Source organism: Micropterus salmoides, unplaced genomic scaffold (genome assembly GCF_014851395.1).
Source record: "Micropterus salmoides isolate LMB-PRFRI ecotype aquatic unplaced genomic scaffold, ASM1485139v1 Ms_hic_scaffold_10, whole genome shotgun sequence".
In the NCBI taxonomy this organism is placed as follows: domain Eukaryota; kingdom Metazoa; phylum Chordata; class Actinopteri; order Centrarchiformes; family Centrarchidae; genus Micropterus; species Micropterus salmoides.
The window spans coordinates 4,736,135-4,760,420 of NW_024040041.1; the positions used below are offsets into that span (position 1 = coordinate 4,736,135).

The 24,286-nt window shown below is 42.2% G+C and overlaps 2 protein-coding genes across 2 annotated transcripts; both read left to right on the plus strand.

The window, feature by feature from the left end:
- The first annotated feature begins 20,564 nt into the window (after positions 1 to 20,564).
- On the plus strand, positions 20,565 to 20,954 carry LOC119896463 (histone H4). Its single transcript, XM_038709899.1, has one exon. It carries the CDS (start codon positions 20,591 to 20,593, stop codon positions 20,900 to 20,902), a length of 312 nt encoding a protein of 103 aa, XP_038565827.1. The 5' UTR covers positions 20,565 to 20,590; the 3' UTR covers positions 20,903 to 20,954.
- Positions 20,955 to 23,065: 2,111 nt separating this feature from the next.
- On the plus strand, positions 23,066 to 23,507 carry LOC119896453 (histone H2B 1/2-like). The gene has a single exon (XM_038709890.1). The coding sequence runs from the start codon at positions 23,094 to 23,096 to the stop codon at positions 23,463 to 23,465; it is 372 nt and encodes a 123-aa protein (XP_038565818.1). The 5' UTR covers positions 23,066 to 23,093; the 3' UTR covers positions 23,466 to 23,507.
- The last annotated feature ends 779 nt before the right edge of the window (positions 23,508 to 24,286 follow it).

Below are 24,286 nucleotides of genomic sequence, written 5' to 3' on the forward strand. Positions count from 1 at the left end.
TCATAATCAGATTCCGTTTGTTGCCACTCGAAAATCTTGCAAATATTTTATTTCTTTTCCTCGAATGTTTGTGACTGTGCTTTGGCCAGTGTCTTTGAATGTTTTCATTTTCATTTTCTTTATAGGGTCATGGAATGATGCCTCTGCCTTGACGATCCTTTTTTCACAGAACTCTGTGAGAGCATTTGAACCTCGTTGTTTTGCCAAGTAAATCTTTGGCAATATTGTCTGATGCCTGTTGACCAGAGGAGATTTGATAAACGGACTCTCCATCCAGCAAAGGGTCGAAAGGATTGACCATGTTTTGGATTGTGGCAATAATGTTCATCACATCCACCTGATCTCGCTGCATTCTAGTGTTATCCAGCTCAGAGTTTAGATGTGATACTGGGCACTGTCCAGTCATTGATTTACATTCAAGTGCGATGGCTGCCCGCTCGTGTTGTGTCAGGGTCCATCAGTGAACTGCACCTTTGTTTACAGTGAATCCACTGATGCCTCCCTTTGTCTTTGAATCACGATTGGCTGTTTGATCAATGACTTGATCACAGGAGCTTGTGTGCACGTAGGCTCCTGTTGTAGTGATGACCTGTGATGACTCTATCAACAGGGCTTGCAGCCACAAGTTCAGATTCAATCAAGATATCCTGCAAGCCTGCGTCAGCAAAAAGCTTACTAATACATGAAAGATAAGCCATGACTATGTGAAACTCTCCCATCCTTATTACAAGTCTCTCTGAGTAAGAGCTTGTCTGCCAACGGATCTCTTGGGCCTTGGCATATATGGCTTGATCCATAATTATCACCATTACTTTTTGTTTAAGGCTGTCAGCAATAGCAATGGAGTGGCTCAAGATGGTATGGACAATGTTGAGATCTCTTGGGCTGGCATCAATAACTGGTAGGTAGCCTAAATTTGTAGAGGGTAAGATTGTGTCCTGCTTTAACATAATGTTAAAACCTGTCCATCCAGGAAGGACTTTCCCCCTGGGCCTCGGGTACTTTCATTAAGAAGAATGCAGCATCCATTCACCTTCCAGTGGTTTCAGCATATCTGTATTTGTCCATCTGGAGATCTACCTTGAACACTCAATTCTGTGGACCTCTTTCCTCACATGTAGGTCAAAAGGTTTAGTGGAGGAGGATGAATAGACCGCTCTCTTGTTCTTTGTCTGGATAATGTGTCAGGTAATGATGCTGAATCACCAGCCAGGGTTTGCTGAATGATTATACCATTGGTGTTGTGTGTTGTTCCTTTTCCTAAAAAGTATCTCCTCTCCAAAGTCAAGTATTATCCCAGACAAAGTGTGGCAGGTAATTCAACCTTGATGTTTTTTGGGATGTATATTTCTCCTCTTTCCATTTGTAGGTGAGCAAGGGCTGTGTCATGCTCCAGGACCTGGGAATTGGAGGAGCTGTGGCCAAGACCATTCAGCAACCCTATGAGCTGTGCTGAGCCTGTCATATGCCTAACTGCCATCGCAAGCTAAATCTAGGGCCTTCTCCAGTGTAAGGTCAGTTGCTGTTGGAGGCCATGGGAGCTTTGGTGATGTTTTAGCTGTTTTATTGATTATGGCCTTAAGTGTGAGAGCTGCATGATATAATAAGCGCTCCGCCGCCTCACATCGTGAGGGCCCTGGTGGAGCGAATACTGGCTCGCACAGATTGGCTCACACATGCCTGCCACGCAGGGAGGTGCTCCCTCCTGCATGGCGGAGTGTGCTGGCGCCCATGACCCTCCTTTCCCCGCCAGGTGCTAAGCTCTCCTGTTCGGTGGAACGCGGAGGTTGCTGCATGCCAGGCCCCCCGACGGCCGGCATCCCTGCCCTTTGAGGGGGCCCCTCTCCCATGGGTCGTGGCTGGGCAACCCCCCCGAACCGTGACGGCGGCAAGGGCAGCAGAGTGGCTTCCCTTCAGGGCCACCAGGGCACCTCATCTGCAGGTCCGACTCCGTTCCCCTGTCTGTGGCCCCGGATCTAGCTAACTGGCGGGACCCCCTCTCTCTCTCTCGGTTGGGGTCCCCCTGGGCAGGGTCACGTCCCACATCTCGGTCTTCACAGACGCCATTTCTACCATCATCTGTGTGCATCTGTCCCCACATGATTATGTAGTAGAAATCACTACATGGGCTGGGGAACACGTCCAAAAACCATTGTCTGTGAACACAGTTCGTCACAGCATTCACAAATGCAAGTTGAAACACTACCATGCAAAGACGATGCCAAATATTTACCAGGGCCCGTATTTATCAAGCTTCTCAGAATTACTCATAAGAACACTGCTAAGAACTGACATAAGAGTAAAAAAATTCTTCTCTCAAAGCTGTGCTTAAAAGTTATCCAGCATCATAGTCCTAATTTGAGTGAAGTGTAGGACTAAATCTTAAGTGTCAATCTTAGTTCTGATTCATGACACTTTGCTGTGCTGCAAACAGGATTTTGGATGACGATGTAGCCAAGGACCAATCACTTAGAGGAGTTTATATTCAACAATAACAATAAAGAATTTTCAAGAGAATACATTATGATATAGGTCTACACATTAAGAAAGATAAAAAAGCTTATCTTTAAATGAGCGCCATCATTTGCACCTACTACTCCTGGGAAGCCGGCTATTTGCATGAACTGTGTTTGCTTCTGTCAGATTATGGGGGGTGTTGTTGGGAAGTCGATCAAATGCGTGACAGTGTGTGGAGCTGTAAGTGGCATAATTGTTTCCATGACAATTTGGCCTATTGATGTCCCTTCAATGTAGCTGTGAAAATATTGCTGCGTAAACTCAGTGGTGAGATGACATCCCTCACTAACGTGCTGACAATGATTATACTTGTCTGACCCCGTCTAATTAAGTACGCATCTTCAAATAATTTAGAAACATTCTTCCTCTCCTGAAATATTTGCGCATGTCTGTGTCTCCATAGTCCATCACAAGCCTCTGCTGTCAACTCCTAACCACCTGAGAGACCTCAGGAGCGGTCTTAAATAAAAAGGAGAGTAAGTGTGATTCTTAGCTTGTTTTTTAATACTTAAGTTTGAAAGTAGGAGTACGTTTCATAAATTCTCAGCACAGAAGACTAAAATTGCACTTTGAGAAGCTTGCTAAATACCAGCCCAGATCTACAGTGGATAGAAAAAGTCTATGCACCCCTGTTAAAATACTAGGTTCTTATGATGTAAAATAATGAGACAAAGATAAATCAAGTCGGAACTTTTTTCACCTATAATGTGAACAATTCAACTGAAAAACAAATTGAAATCTTTGAGGGGGAAAAACGAAAAATAAAAACCCTCAAATTACCTGGTTATCCAAGACATCTCTCCACAATCTCTCTATCCTGAAAAAATACAAAAACAAGAAAAAATAGTCATGAATGACTTAGATGTATACATATTAAATGTATGACATAAATGTCCTCATATGGTGAGCATTTTTTGCAGTAAACTACCAAATGTGTACTGTTCCCAGCACTGACCGATGTTACTAAAGTAATGTAACAGAACTAAAATTGAAAAAAATAACATAACCCAAAGCAGAAGTTTAAAAAAGGCCAATAAAGAAAACAATTTTACAAAAGGAATTTACCTCTGGTTGTGTGTGTTTCTTCCTGTGAGATGAGAATTCCTATTTGGGCTTCTGGTGGACACCATGAAGTGGCCACTTGGACATTCTCTCCTCCTTTATCAGAGTGAACACACGATGGCACACCATATACACTGACTGTTTCAAGAAAGCAGTTGAAGACCGTTGAGGCACGGTTATTGGTGGCGGTTTTTACGTACACAATAAGACGGCTGAAGCCGTCAATGCCTCCATGAACCACAAATCGCCATCTGCAATTTAAAAAATCGCAAGGTGTATTGTAATTTTAAGAACAACGCAAAGTACAAAGTAGAAACAGCATTAAATGGAAAAGGAAAAGAACAGGAAATCCAATCTCACAGTGAGAAAGTGGCATCATTGAGTGACAATATTAAATAAATTTAATTTGGATTGCAATAACCAGTTCTAATTGTGTTGTGGAAACAGATGAGCCTGCCTTCAAAGAAAATCCGATGGTAAAATAATCCGTGCATGGTTCGTTCATCCATTATTTCGTTTCAAAACCAAATCGGAAAAACCAAAAAAACAGTCATCAAACATCTGTTTTGTTTTTCTGTTTTAAACCCATAACTGAAAACAAAGGAGCTCAGGCATGTTTGTCTGTTTAGAATAATAATAATTATTATTATTATTATTGTTGTTGTTGTTGTTGTTGTTATTATTATGATATTTTAGTGATACATTATGGCCTATGTGCAGAAAAACAATTGTAAACAGTCACAAGTTTAAAGGAATGATTAGTTTGATAAAATGTTGTCGACAAAGCTCACATACTATATAGTCACTGCCAAAATGGAGTGCAGCATTTCGGGGAATTGGAGTCAAATTATTACTTCCACAGCTGTTTAAAACAAGGTTCAACTTTTGAGTGAATAAAGAAATGTGGGGTGACATGACATTTAGAGACTCTCAAGGAAAGAACAAATTCCTTTTGCTTTGCCAAAGAACTTTGGGGAACACTTTGCACATAGGAGAGAGACAGACTAGAAGAATGGGGGAAGCATATATAATCTAAATGAATGTATAATATCTAATGAAATATATGCAAAATGTAACACAGAATGTAAAGCTGGACCTGTGAACCCACATGTTCACAAGGAGGAGGCCTCGGGTAAAGCCTTCCAAGAGTTTATGACCAGGAACTGTGGAATTTAACAGGAATTTAAGAAACAGGGAATTTAAGGTGCAGATGTAATCACTATTATAAATACGTAGCAATATGTTCATCCTTTACTGTGTGTATTTGAATTGAATGTAAAGTGATCTTCATTTGTATTTCTATCAGATTTATAAGGTTACTGAAGGCAAACAGCTTAGAGGCTGCAGGAAACTGGGGAGGGGTCTCCTTAAAAGGAGAATTTGATCCAAAAGGATATTGCACAATGAAAATGGGGTGAAACTTGTTTTTGTGAACTTAAAGAACCTAGGAAAAGTATTTAGGAGATGATGCCATGTTGTTGAACATGGCTGTAATTTTGGGGGTTTATATTAGGGTTAACAAGGAGTGGCCGTTAGACTTGATTCCAGAAACCAAAGAAAGAGTCTCCGGCAAAATTGGGGTCAGTAAAATCTATCTCTAAGAATTATAATTGAATCATTGAATCATTTGGACATTAGGATAATGTAAATGTTAATGTCCAATAAATTTTAGAAGGCTAATCTGAGTGAATTAGAAGGTTTTTAGGATATTTGTAGGAGATTCACTGAGGAGGCTAAAGTGATCTCAATTGCAATTCATAATTGATTAGTTATAACCTTATGTAATCTGTATTAATTGTCATTTTTATATTTTGTACCTTTTTCTTATGTAAATAAATTATTGAAAAATGTAAAGATACAGACGATGATTAATGATTTCTGTGTCTCTGGTCTATCCCTGAGGGGAAACCCTAGCCAAGGAACAACAAAAAAAAACATAATATGCAGACATTTTGCTACATCACACAACAGCTGCCACTGTGTTTGCAACCTGACCTTTCTTTTCTCCATGAGAGGGAAGAATTTAGAAAGTTGCGTTGTGCTTAATATTCATCCAGAGGGAACGATCACAAACCATTCACAGCGAGTCGGTTGTAATAGCGACACAACCCGTACCGGAGAGGAAGTGGCGCAGTGAAGGGCCAGACAATCGCAGAGCGACCGGCACCGCTGCAGACGCTCGGTGATTGTTCTTCTTCTGATTTTATGCAAGATCCATGATGATAGAGAAATTAATAAAGCATGCTCATCACAAATCATGCTTTTAGGGGAGCTGATGTCTTATCAAGGTGTGCTAAGCTCCCCCTGGCTCCCCCCAGGTTCGCACTATGCCTACAACCCATTCTCACTCCCCGACTTGTCTGGACCCATGGTCAAGGCCTATCGGCGTTTGTAACGCACAGGGGATCCCTATAGCGTCATAAGTGAACGCAGTGGGGGAAGCACTGTAGCGTCAGTTTGTGACAGTAAAGGAAGGTATGATAGGCTATAGGCTTAACAGAAAAGACTGAGTGAGAACATGGTTGGGGTGAAAGTAGGGCCAGGACCTTTGAGACTTGTGTTTGTGTATCCTGTGAAACAAAAAGTAAACATTAGGCTAAATATTTTTAGACCTATTTAATTTTATATAAGTGAGCACTATATTACAAAGCCTCAATTCTCCAATTTCTAGTATGTCAGCATCAAGGAAGCATTTTGTTTTGTCCTGATCTGAAGCAGCTGGTTACCTGAGCGATCTAAGAAAATATCCGAATATCTTTATGAAGGGCTTTTTCTCGAGGCTACGGCCAGGGTGCAACCCCCTCTCCGTCACCTTGTACGCTCCAGCCAATATTATATATAGCTGCAGCCTCCGGTACAGCAGCTATATCTAATATTGTCCTGTTTTTCTAACTAAAAACCCACTTATGTTGATGTTCAATCTTATCTTAATTACATTTAATCATCTGCTGCAGGTTTATAAAGTGTAACAGCCAAAGCTACTCAAATCGGACTCATTAAATAGGCTATCAACATCTATGTTTTTCTGTTTTGGTTTTAAAACAATTTCTGTTTTTTTCGTTTTCTGTTTATCTCTTTTTCCGTTTTTGGAAAAACCAAAAAATAACTTGGTTTTGAAACTAAATAATGAAAGAACGAACCATACACGGATTTAAAATGTACGTGAAACCAATGCATTATTTTGAATTGTTTTAAAATGTATTATTTACAATAGCTCATTCTGAGCTTATAAATTTATGGCTGCCATCGATATGCCACAAACTGTTAGGGGCTGGAACAGAATATCTTCTGCGTCTTGCTGTGTGGAGTTGGACAGTGCGCATAGAAACCCCCTCTTGATCAACACGTCTCATTGATTCTTGCACTCGACTTTCTTGAAAAACAGGTAAATAGAGATTACAGATTACATATTTGATTTATCACTTTGATTATCCATAATACACAAATGGAAATCCTGGGTTAAGCAACGGACCATATCAACAACTCATTAAAAGAGACTACATTGTGAAGATGATTATTGGTGCTTTAAAAAATATTGTACATACTGTACCCACCTACCTCATGTACATAACACCGCACATAATACTTATTTATTCCAGCATAGTTTGCACTCATGACACTGTGTACATGTATGCTTGTATGTGTATGTGCTGTATATCACATTCACCTCTGACATGTACATAATAACGGTAATAATAATTTACTCCTGCATCCTTTGCACTCTGCTCACTGCACTATTGTCTCAATCTGTCTGTTTTGTTCATAGTGTGTATACCGGTATATGTGTTCTCAATACTGTAGCCTGTGTTTTATTTTATTACTGTATTATTGTATTACTGTGTTAATGTATAAGTAAGCACATTATGAGCATTGTACAATCCAGAGTTAAATTCCTCGTATGTATACACATACCTGGCAGATAAAGCTGATTCTGAACAGGGCTTTAGAATGTTTGGAGACACTTATATGTTCCTTATATAGGTAGCTTGCTAGCATGCTAACTACTGGCTTTCTACTAAAGTTAGTAGTCTACAGCCGCGTGAATTTGATCTGCCTCTCAGCTGGGAACGTTGCTTTTAACATCGCTGACTACAAAAAGCCTTGCAATGGCACCAACAGACAGCATATGAGCAGGGCGACCAGCTATCCCATGTGTGTGATTAACGTTAGCGACAGTGTTGAGAAGATGGGCCGCTTCCTCCAGATTCTGAAAAACTACATGGTCGACATCTGTGTCCATGTGTGCCGCTAACTGAAACTGTCTGTCAGAGTGTCCAAACGAGAAATAATAAAGTCAAGACTTATAGCATTGTTTTCAAATACAGTTGCTAAATGCCTCAGCTCACTGACAACTTCATCGTAGGTAGCCATCTTTGTTGTGACTGTGGCCGGTGGCATGTAGATTCGACCGATGCAGTAAAATGCTAAGCAACCAATGGGCAGAAGTTGACCCCTTAAGACACAGCCCCTCCTCATTTGCATAATGAGGCAGAAATGCATACAGAAATGTAAAAAGGACAGTCAGAAATAAATAGCATTGAAGAAATAAACAGCATAATAAAAATAAAAGGAATAATAAAACAGACAAAAATATTATAACATACACATAAATAAATACTTAAAAAAATAAGTAATTAATAAATAAAGTTGAAGATTATAATGGACAATAAATAAATAAGGTAATTAAAAGAGACATATAAATTTACGTCTCACTGTATAATTTAATTTCTGCCTACATTTATTTGTTTACTGTATTTTTGGGGGCAATTAATCGTATGCTTATTTTATTTATTTATTTTATTATATTTATTTGTGTATTTATTTTTAAATATGTCAGAGCTGGTCCTCCACAGTCTTCTGGTTTATTAGAAGTAAGAAGAGAAGTGACATTTGGACAACTGAACTGAATAACACACACGTGTTATTTAGCACCAGAGCTGAGAGCCTGTGGATCTTTATACCATGAAGTCAGACGGAGTAGGGACAGATACTACAGACAGCTAATGGCAGAAATCATGGATTTTGTGGATTTTTCCAGATGGAAGGCTATAACGTTTGTTTTTTTGCACCGACTCTTGACCGTCTCCAGTGAAGTTTTTGACTACGCAGTTTTTGACTAAAGAAGAGATCTAACAGAGTAATTTTATTGAGTTTAATACGTTGGTTAGGGTAGGGACCAGGTCTTCCACTGGCCCGGCCGTTCCTTATTTCCGACCCGACAGTTGTTTGACAGCTTTAGCTATTAGTTGGCCATAATCACAGAGAGCCGTGACATATGTCCCCTGTCCGTGGTCTGAAATATGGATTGATTTCATGTCGCCTACTTATTCTCCAGCCTCTGGTTTGACTTTGCCGGTTAAGTTAGCGAGACTGATCAGCTGATCAGTAATTTTAATTAGCAATAAAACCGTAACATTAGTTTAGAGCATGGAAGCATCAGCCAGCTAAACTTTTACTGACTGGTAGAAAAACATTTATTGTTAGTTGGATTGGTTTATTCTCCAGCGCTGTGCTTTGGCTTGTGGTGTTATGTTAGTTGGATTCATTTCATGTAGTTACTCTCTCTCTCCAGCGCTCTTGTTTTGGTTTTGTTACATTCCTGAGACAATCAGCTGATCAGTAATTGGCAATAAAACGGCAGCTTCCAGCATCGAAGCTCAGATCAGCCAGCTAAAGCTTTACTGCGCTGGTAGAAAAAATATGTGGTTGGATTGTAATTTCATATAGTTATTCTCAAGTGCTCTGTTATAGCTGTGCTACGTGGACAGAAATGTGATGTTACCTTCCTGAGACAAACAGATGATGAATATTATTGGTAATTAAACAGTAACAGCAGGGAAGCTCAGATCAGAAGCTAAACCTCACAGCTTACTGCCCTGGTGGAAAACATGTATTTCTTTTTACGGCTAATGGTGATATATAACAAGACTGTGTGCCTATCAAGTGACCAATAATGAATACTTTTTGAATTGCATTAAAAAATGTTATTGGATATTGCTCACCACTGTGCACACAAATGTGTAATTTGTACTTTCACATGCTAAATTCCCATTGAAAACGTTGCACCGTTTTACCACAAGCTGAAATTATGGCTGTCAGTACTACTTTGTGTTTCTGTTGTATTTCAAAAAATTCAACAATTCGACTATTCGCAACCCTCACCACTAGATGTCACTAGAACTTACACACTGAACCTTTAAATGACCTTAACACATCTTATTGCTTCAGATAATCTGTGATGCTGACTGCACCTTCAGCAACATCGAGGCAAAGTGGCCTGGCTCAGTCCATGACTCACGAATCTTCCGGTCCTCTACAATTAACCAGTTAACTATCACAAGGTAAGCTACACAATTTATGTGGATAAGCATCTTGACCATCATGACAGTGTCAAAAGTTTTACTCTCTGTAGATGTAACCATTACACTTTGTGTTCACAGTTGAACTCTCTGGTGTGCTGTTGGGAGACAAGGGTTACGCCTGTCAGACATTTTTACTTACTCCATTTGCAGACCCAGACAGCAGCACAACGCACACATAATCTTGCCCATGCAAGAACAAGGACCCGAATAGAAATGGCATTTGGCCTTCTTAAGTCCCGTTTCAAGTGCCTTCACCCCGTGAGGGTCACCCCAGACAGGGCAATCCGGCAGTATTTCCTGATAATGTCAATGACAGACTAGTCACAGACCGATACCATCCATCCATCCATCGTCAGCCGCTTATCCTGCATACAGGGTCGCGGGGGGGCTGGAGCCAATCCCAGCTGACATCGGGCGCAAGGCGGGGTACACCCTGGACAGGTCGCCAGTCCATCGCAGGAGACCGATACGTTGTTAACTATTTCAGTTGTTGTGATTTGGCGCTATATAAATAAAATTGAATTGAATTGAATTGAAGTTGATTTATTCATTTTGTGTATTCAACAAAGGAGAGGATATCACTATGTTTTTTTGTTTCCTTTATTGTAATGAGGTCACTTGCCTGCTGAGAGCTTGGGAGAGAAAAAAATAATGAATAATAAGTTGTGCAGGAGCCTACAGTCATACTTACTGCATGCACTGAAACATGACTTACTTCTTTTTGTATTTTCTGGATTTCCAAGTCCAGTTTCTTCAGTGTCTTTCTTTTGATTTCCATATCTTGGTCCAATTCCTGCAGTTTTCTTTTGTGATATGTGATTTGGATGTCTGCCAACTCAATTTGTCTTTTTAAGTAGGTGCTGTAGAAACCTCTGACAGTTTGTGAATCCTGTAAAACACATAACACAAGAGCATGAATTGTGCGTAGTAAGACGTCCTCTTGATTCCACTATTTCTTAAATCTTACTGCTTTCCCTAGGTATTTATCCCACTGATGCCTTAGGCCTATTTGTTAGTATCGCTCATATCTACTGTTACTCATAGATCTCTTACTATACTGTTGTTTGAACGTTGTTCTTCAAACATTAACCAAACTCATATTAACCTAGTGTTGACAGGTGCCTATAGCCTATATGCCTTTAATGAAAAATACTCACTGGATTAATGTTATCCTCTGATAGCTCCACAAGTGAAAGTGTGTTGCCAGATACTGCAAGACAGTGTCAGTCAGTCCATATTATACTACATAAATGTTTGATTATGTTGCATATGCAGTAGTGGAATGATGTATGAAGGGGGCAGTTTCTATGAGTGGGACAGAGTCAGTGGCTGTCCCTACCTGGATCCCTTCTAAAACAGGCCTTCCTTTGTTTACATCAAGGGCCAGCTCTTCTACTGGCGTGAATTCTGAGGATGGTCGGCCACCCCCTGTGCCAGACACATGGGCCTTTTTACAGCTAAAATAAGTACAAGAATGAAATATGTGAGCAGGCACCTTCTAAGTCATTAGTACAAGTACATTATAGTCAACATTTCATCCCGATACTTACCAGACTGTAAAATATTCTAATATTTGATCCTCTTTGGTCCAGTCATGTTTGTTCTGTATAAATATTGATAAGATGTTTAACAAAAAAGAGTAACATGAATTAATCATCCGTCAGATTCACACATGTACAACAATGACTTCATTTTTAAGTTTAAAGTTGTTCATTTGCAAATGACAAGTAACTCCTTGAATTATGACGTTAAGAGTAGTGGTTAGGAAATGTATATTTTAGGCTACTTACTTAGTATGATGTGCTTCAATACCTCATAAGCCTCCATTAAAAGATGTTGCTCGTTTGGTGTGAAGTATAGCGCCATTGTAGCATCAGTGAATCTGTGATCGACCTCATGGTCTCTTGAAGAAAGCTTCGGATGCGCAATTACCTGAATTACTTACGCCTGGCTTGACATAGTCTCACCTCCTGAGCCTGGTTTGGCCTATGTGAAACGGATAAAACCAGGATGCACTGATAACACAAGGTCAAGCCTAGCTTTATCTGTTATCCTGGATTTCAAAATTCTGCTTTTGTGAAACAGCCCTCACAATATTGTCAAATACCATCCCAGTCATATCGCGATTTCCACCAAAACAATCCCAACATGACTTTGAGCCACGTCGCTCAGGCCCAGCGTAAAGTCAACAACACAAGGTTACACAAAAAAGTACACAAGACATACAATGAGTAAGTCAATTAAATTAAAAGCAAATAAAATTTGTGAATCTGTGATTGCAAAGCTAAATAGTGTATAACTGCTGTTTCAACTTTGCTTTAAACTGATGGAGTTACTGCTCCTCACATTGTCAGGCAGGGTGTTTCACTGATTTGTGGCTTTTATAGAAAAAGCAGACTGGCCAAATGCAGTTCAATGGAATGGTATGACACAGTCTCGAATAGAGGAGATTCTGGAGGACCTAATTGATTTTGCTGAGTGAGTAAACTCAAAATCACAAAGTGGAGGAGGAGCCAATCCATTTAAAGTTTTATAAACTAAACACCGGTGCTTCTCCCCTCTGGCTTCCTTTACTTACTAACTACCGACAACCTCTTCCATCCTCAACATCCCTTCCCTTAGCCATAGGCTACTTATACACTACTTCCTTACAGAGCTTCCGCCCAAACAACCACCAAGCTACCTGTCTGCAAGGAACAGCACGAGAGTGCCGTTCCAGATCTATATAGGCCGCTGGTCAATGCCCCCACACACCCATGTGAAGTAACTTGTCGGTGGTCGAGTTTAGCTTCCAAACAAAATGACTGCCCAACATCTCCATCCCTGGTGTGAGGCGAGTCTCGGCCTGGAACGTGCTGCTTTGGCCCTCATGCCGGAGGCAAGTTGACCCTACTATGCTCGCCTCTCCCCAGAGGAGTGGCAGCGGTGAGTGGACAACATCGCCATCCAGTACCAGGAGGTGTGGAAGCCCCACCACTTATTTCATGAAGAACTAGAGTTCCTGCTACTGGAGGATCTCAGTTCCTTCCTCCCACAGTTCTCCGGGCAACTAACCTCTCGCTCCCTTTCCCATGGAGCACGCTGAGCTCAACCCCGTCGACTCCAGTGTTGAGAGGGCAGCCGAATGGCTATCACGCAGCCTGGACTCAGTGCAAAAAGCAGCACACTCTCAACAAAGCAGAGGTCTCTCTTCTACACATTGTACACTTCCCTGACATGGTTGGTCAGTGTGCCAATGAGCCCATGAGTGTGGCCACCTAGCCTCATGTGGACATCAGACACACAGCGCACACTGAAGGCCCCTCGCTTTCGCCTTGTAGTGTGTGACAACACTTACATGCATCCTCCTCTCTGCTAAAACCTCTTGAAACGGTGGAGTTCTGACGCTGTTGCCCCTCCAACAGGGGCTTCCCAGTCCTTTCTAGCCGGGCTCTCCATGGTTCGCAGTGCTGGTGGTGAGGGCTGCGAAATGGTTGTCTTACATAGTAACCACCGTGCAACCAAAACATGTACGCCCACTTTTAGAACACTACTCGGAGTGGCACAGCGTGTGGCTGTGTCCACCACAGAAGAGTGGACTACTGCAAAATCACACTTAGCCAGATTAACCAGCAGCCAATTGTTCAAAAAGTGAACAAATACGCAAGACATGACTGTCCCAGGTGTCACTGTGGACAACAACATCATCCAAATACACGGCACAACCTTCCAAACCCCCAACCACCATGTTCATCAATCATTGGAACGTTGCTGGTGTATTGTGCATACCAAAAAGTATCACCTTGTATGAATACAGGCCAGATGGTGTTATAAATGCTGAAATCTCTTATGCTGTCCTAGACAACAGTACCAGCCAATGACCCCAATGATCTAAGCAGATCAAATTTACTCACAAATTTCGCAGATCCAGCCTGGTCAATGCAGTCATCCATCCAAGGAATTGAAAACACATCTGGCATAGTAACACTATTAACCTTGGAACCATGGAAATCAGAGCAGAATCTGAGTGTGTTATCAGACTTAGGTACCAGCAGGCACGGGGAAGCCCAGCTAGAAGAGAATGGTTCGGTTTTGCATCCCCCCATCTCTATATCATGCTCTGTAAAGTGGGGTTGTGAAGGTGTATCACCAAACAAACTTGGAAAACTGCCAGTTATCTCAGCCAGCTCAACTCATTTTGACTCTTCCAAATGGCTCAACAAACTATACAAGTTAGGAGCTTCAGTGTAATTTAGCGGACTACACAATGTTTGATCAAAAATGTGCGACTCTAACCCCTCCATCCCTGCCAGTGACTGAAAAGGGGAATCCACCAGTGTTTGCATGAGTAACAGGCTTAACACACTCTGAACTACATGCATTTGTTACACCTGGCGTAACCACACGAGAGTAGTATGGCTTTAACAGGTTAAAATGACAAAGCAGTGATTTTGTGCGGACCTGTGAACCCTGCCTCAAAAGGTGACCCAACAATCAGCAAAGGCCTAACACTTTATCGCTTGGACTGAACTCATGCCGCTCAGCCCATATATCATAAACACTCTTCATTTTCTCCTGTACTGTAGGCAGTTTCTCCATTCCAATTGCCCTGCAACATACAACACATTCACACAAGGATCACTGGTCTTAAAATTGGCCCTCAATACCACCAGAGGTCCACATACAGAATGTGCAAACACAATGTCCCTGTACTCTTCCATGTGTTTTCCTCCACCTCAATTACACCAAACGAGATGCAAACCAGAATATGCAATTCACTCAGGGAATCCCACAAGAATCAATCCTTCAGATGACATACAGCTCACGCCACTCAGACTGCCAGGGAATCCTGAAACACAAAGAGGATCAATTAAATACACAATAAACAAAACACCCAGGAATGTGTCAGCAGGTATGCATAATTAAAACAGTTAGTGAGTGGAGTGTTGTATGGTGAGGAAAACAAAAGTTATGGGGAGCATGGAGCGTAGGGAACGGGGTTTCCCTCTCTACCTCACAGTGCAGCACATGGGATGTGGTCTTAGGCTACATCCACACTACTCCTCCATTTTCATTTTAAAATGCAGACCTTTTGCTACGTTTCCACCTCTCATCTGGACTAAAACGGCAAATCCGAACACAAACAACATGGCTGCTGACCATGTCTTCATTTTAAAACTCCAGGGTAGCGTTTTAGTTCGGGCTTTAAAAACGATGACGCAGACGCTCATGTTTGGCTTTCTGATTGGGTCTTGTCAGTCATGCAAAGCAAAAACACATTGCTGCTGACAGTGTTTATGTTTTGGTATTTTTATTAAAATATTTTGTAATAAATACACACGTACCGTACATGTCGTATATTTGCGTTGTGCTGCGACAAACACATGCAAGTTTTGCGAAGTATTTTCCTTGAGTCCTGTTTGTCTGCCGCACACGGATAAGTGTGCGGCAGACCTCTGTAAATAAAATGATCACATCGGGCAACACAGGATGTCTGAGTCTGCTTACCTACCACCTTCCCAGCCACTCTGGCCAGGAAGCACCACACAATCATTCTCCCTGGCCCTCTTGTGGGTCGTCATTCTCCCTGTATAAAATAATAAAACCATATTTAGTGGAAGTACAATATTGCCTCAAGGCATCAGTTGAAATCAGACAACAAACCGAAAGACATGACACAATCATGAAAAAGTAATGAACGCAGTACACTGGGAAAAACACCTAATTAATGCAGAAATGATGCCATAAGAACAACTTATGCCATATTCATACCTTTTGGTGGGTTGCCAGGTGTTGCAGGGGCATCAACAGCGCTTGACACTGCCTCACTGAATGATTGATCTGGCAGGTTTGGACTGGTGAGAATAGCGTTTAGTTCTAGTTAGGTATTTACACATTTAACATTAACTTAGAAAATATCACAAAACAGTGGGTTATCTATAAAAATGCTGAGTATCCCATGTTGTGTGTCTTCAATTGTAAACCAACCTCCAATTCCTGATGATGATGGTCCTTAACTCTGGAACTGGGCTCAACTGGTGCTAGTTCACTGGACTCAACGGCTTTTTGTAGTCGTTGCAACTTTAATTTTGATTTGGCGGTTATCAAGAAAGCTTTAAAATGATGGCTTGGGTGGGTTTTGGGAGTTTAAGGTTAATGTCCAGTAGTCTGGATTTGAAGCTTTTGTGCCAATGTCAAAGAATGCTTCCAGGGTTATTTCTTTTTTTTATTGAAGTTTCTGTGGATGTCTTCTGTTAGTCGGAGAATGTTGTCTGTGGTGGTTCTCCCCTTCCTAAAACCAGCTTGGTGTATTTCTAGGAGGCCTATTGATTCTATGTGGTTGGTGTGACGTGAAGTGAGTATTCTTTCAAATAATTTTCCTATGTGGCTTGTGGTATTGTGTGGATCAGCTAGGTCCGGGTTGGTGAGATGGATTTAGAGGAATGTACTGAGTGGTTTTACCTGTCTCGAGATGTTGGCGGTGTTCCAGGCTCTAAGGAGTTTCCTGCCCGATCTCCAGGGCCACCATGTCCTGGTTCGTTCCGATAACACAGCGGTGGTGGCCTATCTGAATCACCAGGGCGGTCTGCGCTCGCGCCCTCTGTACAGACTGGCGCATCAGATCCTCCTGTGGTCCCAGCAGAGGTTACTATCGCTCAGGGTGATGTATCTCCCAGGGACGCAGAATCAGGGAGCAGACCTGCTGTCGAGGCAGGGGCTGAGGCCCGGGGAATGGAGGCTTCACCCCGAAGTGGTGGAGCTCTTGTGCGAAGAGTTCGGCCCTATAGACGTGGATCTGTTTGCGTCTCAAGAGACTACGCACTGCCCGCTATGGTTTTCTCTCATTCCTCCAGCCCTGTTGGGTCTGGACGCCATGGTACATTCGTGGCCGAGGCTACGTCTGTACGCTATTCCCCCAGTTGTCCGCCAGGACAATGTCTGCTGCTCATAGCCCCGTTCTGGCCAACCCGGTTGTGGTTCTCGGACATCATGTCGCTCCTGGCCGGCCAGCCGTGGCAGGTCCCTCTGAGGAGAGACCTGCTGTCCCAGGCGCAGGGCCGGGTTCTTCACCCTTGCCCCGCCGTATGGCGACTGTGGGTCTGGCCCCTGAGGGGGCACAGTATCTAGAGGCAGGTCTAACAGCCGGAGCAGTCAAAACCCTCCTCAGCTCCAGGGCCCCGTCCACACGGAGGATATATGGCCTGAAGTGGAGTGTTTTCTCCACTTGGTGTAGGGAGCGGTCGGTGGACCCTGTTACCTGCCCGGTGGTTTAGGTACTTGAGTTCCTCCAGGACCGGTTCTCTGCTGGTCTTTCCCCTTCCACCCTCAAGGTGTACATGGCAGCTATTTCATCTTTCCACACCTCTCTGAGGGAGGGGTCTTTGGGGAAAATTCCCTTGGTTGTACGATGAGACCTGCGACTCGGTCCAAGGTTCCCACTTGGGATCTGGCGGTGGTTCTTGGGACGTTGGCTGAGGCCCCCTTCGAACCCCTGGAGTCAGCTCAGGCTAAGCACTTGACCCTCAAGATGGCCTTTCTCCTTGCTAACACCTCTCTGAGGAGGGTGGGGGATCTCCAAGCGCTTTCGGTTTCCCCGCAAAGCCTGGAGTTTGCCCCGGGGATCTTTGCAGGATGTTTGTTTAGCGGCTGGCCAGGCCACTCTGCACACATTCATTCGGTTTTACAGTCTTGACCTTCCTTCGGCACCTGGCACTTTATTGCACACTGGGGCAGGCGGGGTTTTCGGCACGGTTTAGTGGGTATCTCATTCCCATAGTTCGAGTTCCCTCGAAGGTGAACGTCTCGGGTTACGTATGTAACCCTGGTTCCCCGAGAAGGGGAACGAGACACTGCATCGGCCCGCCGCACCTCTCTACCCGCCTAAAGCGCCTGCTTCATAGTTTAAGCTAATGATGAGTGTGTACAGGTGTGCTTTATACTCCTCCGGTTATTCCGTCACACCTTACCGTTCTAGCAACAAACCAATAGGATTGGAGTGATTTCATTCACGTTCAGACCTGCTACGCCTAGAGGCGTTCCCATAGTGTCGTAACCGATGCAGTGTCTCGTTCCCCTTCTCGGGGAACCAGGGTTACATACGTAACCCGAGACATTCTTCTTTAACTTGTGTGCCTGTGATGTTTGTTTCAATGCCTTTGACAGAAGGCTGTTCAGGGAGGTTGTCCTTAGGGAAGATGAGTAGATTGCAATTTCACATGTGGACCAGTTTTTGAAGTTGAATTTGTGGCTTGTATTTTTTGTATTTCTTCGGTGATGGATAGGAGCTGTTTTCTATTACAACCAGTGTAATTCTTTTTCTTTCTTTTCCTGGTTCCTGCATTGAATGTTTGAGTTTGTGTGTGTGTTTCGCTGCCGATGTAGTCTGCGTTATGTTCTGGCTCTCTGTCAGAGGAGCAGACCAGCTTTTGGCACTAAAGGCTACAGATCAAAGTATAGGTGGTTGATTTGGGCAAAAATGTTCTTGATGATGAGATGGTCGACTTTCTCTGTAGTTGGAGGAACTGGTGTCTCAGTAACAGTGGAGGGTTTTGGACTGATTGTTTTTTCTTTTAATGGGCAGTTTGGGTTCTGGAGATGCAATAGGGTCCATAGTTTATAATTCTTAAAGTGTGATGAATGGATGGATGTGACGAAGCTGCACACCGCTGGGTCATCCAGTGAATCAAGATCCTCCTCTCTCATGATTGCTTCTGTGTTTTAGGGTCAGGAAACTACAAATGTCAATTCAAGGGGAAATGATAGGGTTAGGGTTACTATAATCACATTAATTTTGCAACCTTTCTGTCTGCACTCACTCAAATCCACACACATTTCTCTCCATCACCCAGGATACAATCAGTAAGGAATTATGGTCAAAGTGTGCTAACAGGAACGCTGTTGAACAGAGTGCTTTCCTTTCTGTCTGACTATGTTGTGCTGCTCAGTCTCCTCCCGAACTTCCGCACAGACTCACTGATGCAGCTTCTCCCTTTTACTTCAGACTGGATTTGAACCATGGAGATATTTATTAAGAGCGTGTTTAATGCTGACTGAAGACAAAGTTAAGGGTTGTGACTTATACTTAAATCCCCCTCTCACAGAAGTCACACAGGTAGAAAAGAGCATATTAATACACCACATGGAATAAAAAGAATTCCACTTAAATAGTCATTAGCTGGCTCTACAAATATGCAGAGGAAAGATATGGAGAGAAAGTAAAAACTATATAGAGGACATTTTACAGTGAATTTCTAACGTTCAGTGAAACTATGGAATGAGCTACCTCCAAAGGTCAAAATGGCCCCCACCCTCCAAACATTTTAAACCCGTCTGGAAACTTACTTTTATTCCCTGTTTTTTAATCCAGCTTGAGAGTTGTGTGGTCTTCTGGTGTTGCCTTTCAATTGTTCTTGAAATATTTGTTTGTGTGTTTCTTATGTTTCTATTGTTTTTATATGTGTGTTATGTTTGATTCCTTGTGCAACACTTTGTTTTTTTAAAAATGTGCTATATATAAAAAAATGGATTAGATTGGATTGTATCTTCTTAAAATCAAAAGGAATAATCATGAGCAGCACACAAAATCGACCCAGCACTCTCTAAGAACATGCACAAGACTAGGATCCATACGATTAGCCCAAACATTTTCCACACTCACACACATTAAAGTGTCTTGAAGACCGGATGACATGGACCTAAGGAGGTCATCCAGGTGGTGGAGTGCACAATGACAATAAACTGGACTGGGCCATCAAAATTTTAAACTCCTCAACAAACAGACAGTCTCTTACAGACCATGTTGTGCAATATTCTCTACTCTCTATCCAATACTGCATTTTTAAGACATTCTACCTCAACACTGTCTGTAGGCCTACTCATTATTATTATTACTATTTGTTAGGGCAGGTGTTATGCCGAGTTTTGCATGCCTGCCGAGAATTGCATGCACCTCCAAATACTGCTTTTAAACGCTGTAATATCCTTCGTGGGGTTCATCAATTGTGATAAATGATTTGAAGTATGTATTTTTTCAACATTTAGAGTCGTTAATATTTTATTACACTTAGTAGAAGTAGCATTCATTGAGATTCAGCTAAAAGAGAATGCAATTCTCGGCAGGCAGGCAGAATTCAGCACAACACCTGTGGCCCAAATGACATGAGTGAGAGAGAATCCAATGGGGGAGAGATAATGGAGGGCATCACTGTCTGTGTGTGTGTGTGTGTGTGTGTGTGTGTGTGTGTGTGAGAGAGAGAGAGAGAGAGAGAGAGAGCTCCCTTTCTTTATTCTCATAGTGTCTGGAGTTAGATAAAAGAGGAATATCTATGGTGGGGTTGAAGGGATCTGATATTGAGCCGGGGACAAGTGATGCACAGTAGAAGACTTGGTAGACCAGACTCTGTTATTTGTTCAGCTGTGTTGTCCTTGATCTGAAATGTTATGTTACACATTTCTGTCTCTCTTTCTCAAAAACCAAAACAAACTCAGAAGGAAAGCTGCTTTGTGGGCGGAGTCAAAGGTTTGACTGCAGTGAGGGGCTTCAGGACAGATTTGGCACCGCCCAGTGAAACTAACTAACTCTGTTACGTCCGCAGATAAGAGGTAAATACCAAACGCAGCCGTCAGGCAGCAGACTCGACGCAGTCATCTGAAGAAGGAAATCCTGCATCATGAGTGGAAGAGGCAAGGGAGGAAAAGGACTGGGGAAAGGAGGCGCTAAGCGTCACCGCAAAGTGCTCCGTGATAACATCCAGGGCATCACCAAACCCGCCATCCGCCGTCTGGCCCGCCGCGGCGGAGTCAAGCGGATCTCCGGTCTGATCTACGAGGAGACCCGCGGGGTGCTCAAGGTCTTCCTGGAGAACGTGATCCGCGATGCCGTCACCTACACCGAGCACGCCAAGAGGAAGACCGTCACCGCCATGGACGTGGTGTACGCTCTGAAGAGGCAGGGCCGCACCCTGTACGGCTTCGGAGGCTAAACCTGATCCTGACCCGCTGATCCTCAAACACAAAGGTCCTTTTAAGGGCCACCCACTCCATCTAAAGAGTTTATCCTGTCCTTGCATTGCCTAGATGAATACAAAGTATACAGTGTTTCTCTTCTGTCCGGGTGACCTTAAAATACCTGGAGTGATTCTCTGCTGCATTACTTAAACTTTTCTCCTGGCTCCACTTATTGTAAAACACTGAAGCAGATTCCATGTATGTTTAAACTTGCCTTTACACAAAATGCTTGACACCTTACATTAATATGTGATACCACTTAATTCCTATACCAAGTAATACCCAGGCTGGTATTGCTGATACAATACTTTTTACATATTTTATTTCTAGTTTAATGTAAATGGCTCCAGCGGCTCACTTCAAAGAAGCTCTATCACAGAGCTGTGGAGTGAGCATGACTTTAACAGGCGGCAGGAAAGTATTTCCCATCAACCAAGTATAATTAGACCATCCTGGTGTGACAGTAAGATACTTATGATAAAACACACACTCACTCCAAATGAGTTTAGATATTGATCCTAGAGCAGGAAACGGTATCCAATATATTGATACTTTAGGATCCACCCACACATCACTACTGCACTTAAGAAAGATGTCAATTTGATCACAAACTTAGGACAGTCTTCAATAGTAAATTATGTGACTTGTAGGGCCGCCTTTCCCTTTTCCCCCTAAAATTTCTGGTTTGGTTGTTCAGAAGGTCATATAGCATGCTGTAATGACAGAATATGTACTCATTATGTATAGATTTTTTCCCCCACATAACCTTATTCCTTAATATCTAAGGTATTAATAACCCACCATTCTGTCAGGGACATATTTGGACTTAATCAGTGGTCACACAGTGCATTTATTCATTAAGTAGCCTACATTGCTTAAGTCTTTCTTTTTCATGCCACTTTATATTTCTATTCCTCTAGGTTGCATATCAGAGGGGAATATAGTAAGTAGAGTTACTTGTCAAATTTCTATAGGCAACATGTGAAGTCCTGAAAGTACATTTTGTTATATTTCAAACTTACACAACAGTTTACAAGTACAGCTGAAAGAGCAACTACTTTTCTAATTAAATATACCAAGCATGTCACGTTACCAGCTTCTCAAATGTTAGGATTTGCTGCTTCTCCTTTTAATGACTTCAATTTGTTGGTAAAGTTTAAGATGGAAAGCAAGCATTGTGAAGATGTCGCTCTGGGTAAGTGTGATGGCATTTCTCATTACTTTCAGAATGTTTACAAACCAAACAATCAATTTATTAACGGAGGACATAACCATCAGATTAATTCAACATGACCGTAATCATTAGTTACAGTCTGAAACAAAATAGTTGAAAATGAGCTCCATCTCAACTACAGCAGTAAAAACCTGCTTTTACATGACTGCATGAGTAATAATAATCTAAGGATGTGATAGTCTAACAGTCAAAGGGGCATTTTACTGCTGTGAGTAGCTATTTTTACTTTTAATACTTTAGGCTCGTTCAAAAAAAAAAAAAGTAATTCTTTATTAAATTTCAAACAATTCAAAGTATAGAGCATGTTTAAAATCATTAATTTTTTATAAAAATAGGTGCTGGTGTTGTGCAATGAAATCCCTGTAAATTAATTTATAGTAGGGGCCCTTTCTAGCCTTGCCTCCTGTCTTTTGCCATTTGGTAGGATCGCCCAGCCAGAGAGCCTTCCTGGAGATGGCTGATGAAACATTTTTTATGAAGGCTATTGTGAAGCGGATTGTTTTCCCATTTTTTCCCTTCTTCTTTAACTTCTCTCAGTTTCTTCTCCCAGTTTATTTCACCACAATCTTTGTTACATATGGTCAGACCCAAGATTTTAATTTCCTGTTTAATTTGAATGTAAATGTCGCCCCTGTCGCTCTCCTCTTCAGTTTTAGAATGATTTAATTTTGCCCCAGATGCAAACTCACACAGACATAAAACATTAATTAAAGCTAATTAAAGTTAATCATTTCACCTTCCTGTCTTCTTTCTTTTCTCAGACGAATGTTAAGCGCTTTGTTGTGTGGCGCATGCTCAGTCACGTTTAAATCTCAGCCAATCCTGTACGAGGAACAGCGCAGTCTAATTTGCATCAAGCGCACAGAAATGTCCCGCCTCAGTGCCACAGGAATCATTCGTTGAAGCAGTAATCTACTCCTACGAAACTCACGATGCCTGATCCCGTGAAAGCGCCGAAGAAGGGCTCAAAGAAAGCCGTTTCTAAGAGCGTCTCCAAGACCGGCAAGAAGAAGAGGAAGACCAGGAAGGAGAGCTACGCCATCTACGTGTACAAGGTCCTGAAGCAGGTCCACCCCGACACCGGCATCTCGTCCAAGGCCATGCTGATCATGAACTCGTTCGTGAGCGACATCTTCGAGCGCATCGCCGGCGAGTCCTCCCGTCTGGCTCACTACAACAAGCGCTCCACCATCACCTCCAGGGAGATCCAGACCGCCGTCCGCCTGCTGCTGCCCGGTGAGCTGGCCAAGCACGCCGTGTCTGAAGGCACCAAGGCCGTGACCAAGTACACCAGCTCCAAGTAAACCCGCTGATACACCAGCAACACAAAGGCCCTTTTCAGGGCCGCCCACTGTTTACACTAAGAGCTCTCTTCCTACTGACTCCTCTAGTAGTTGGTGTCACTTCCACTGGGGACACTTCCAATCACTTTGAAAGAATCTGTTAATATTCTGAAATAACTAACATCAAAAGTCTTTCACTAACAAGCGATTATTTTCACAGGAAAAACAAGTGCAGCAGAAATATGCAATGTCCAAAAAAGTAATGTTTAAAAAAACATGTACTGTAACAGCACCATGGCTTTGTGTGTAAAGCTTTGAATTGAATAAATTAAATGAAATTTTATACCAATACATAACTGATTAGCTTATTAATGTCTGTGTTTATGATACAGGGTCAAAAGGAAAGCGGAAACAAGGAGAGGGTTATGATGACATAATAGACAATGTTTTATTCATCTTTACTTAAGTTTTCCACAGTGGTGGGCTTCAGGCGTTTTTTTTTTTTTTGGAGACTTCACCTGCTGTATAAAATTATTAGGGTAATATGGGGTAAGAGTTTAAATCTTACAAATCAAAGCCACAAAATGTAAAAAAAAAAAAGTGAACACTTTAATCTGTTTCATCACAATTTTGAGTTATTTGATCAAAGCAATTCTGATATAAGATGATAAACTTTAGTAATTTTAAATGAGCTTTAGATAAAATCTAATTGTGTTCAAGTTTAAAAGTGTTGAGGAGGGTCTGTTGCATTTTGCTGCTCCTTTCGAATATCACGTCAAACCCACGAACCATCTCCTGAATCGGTCAGGTGCAGCCTGCTTGCGAGGCTTTGAACGTCACCA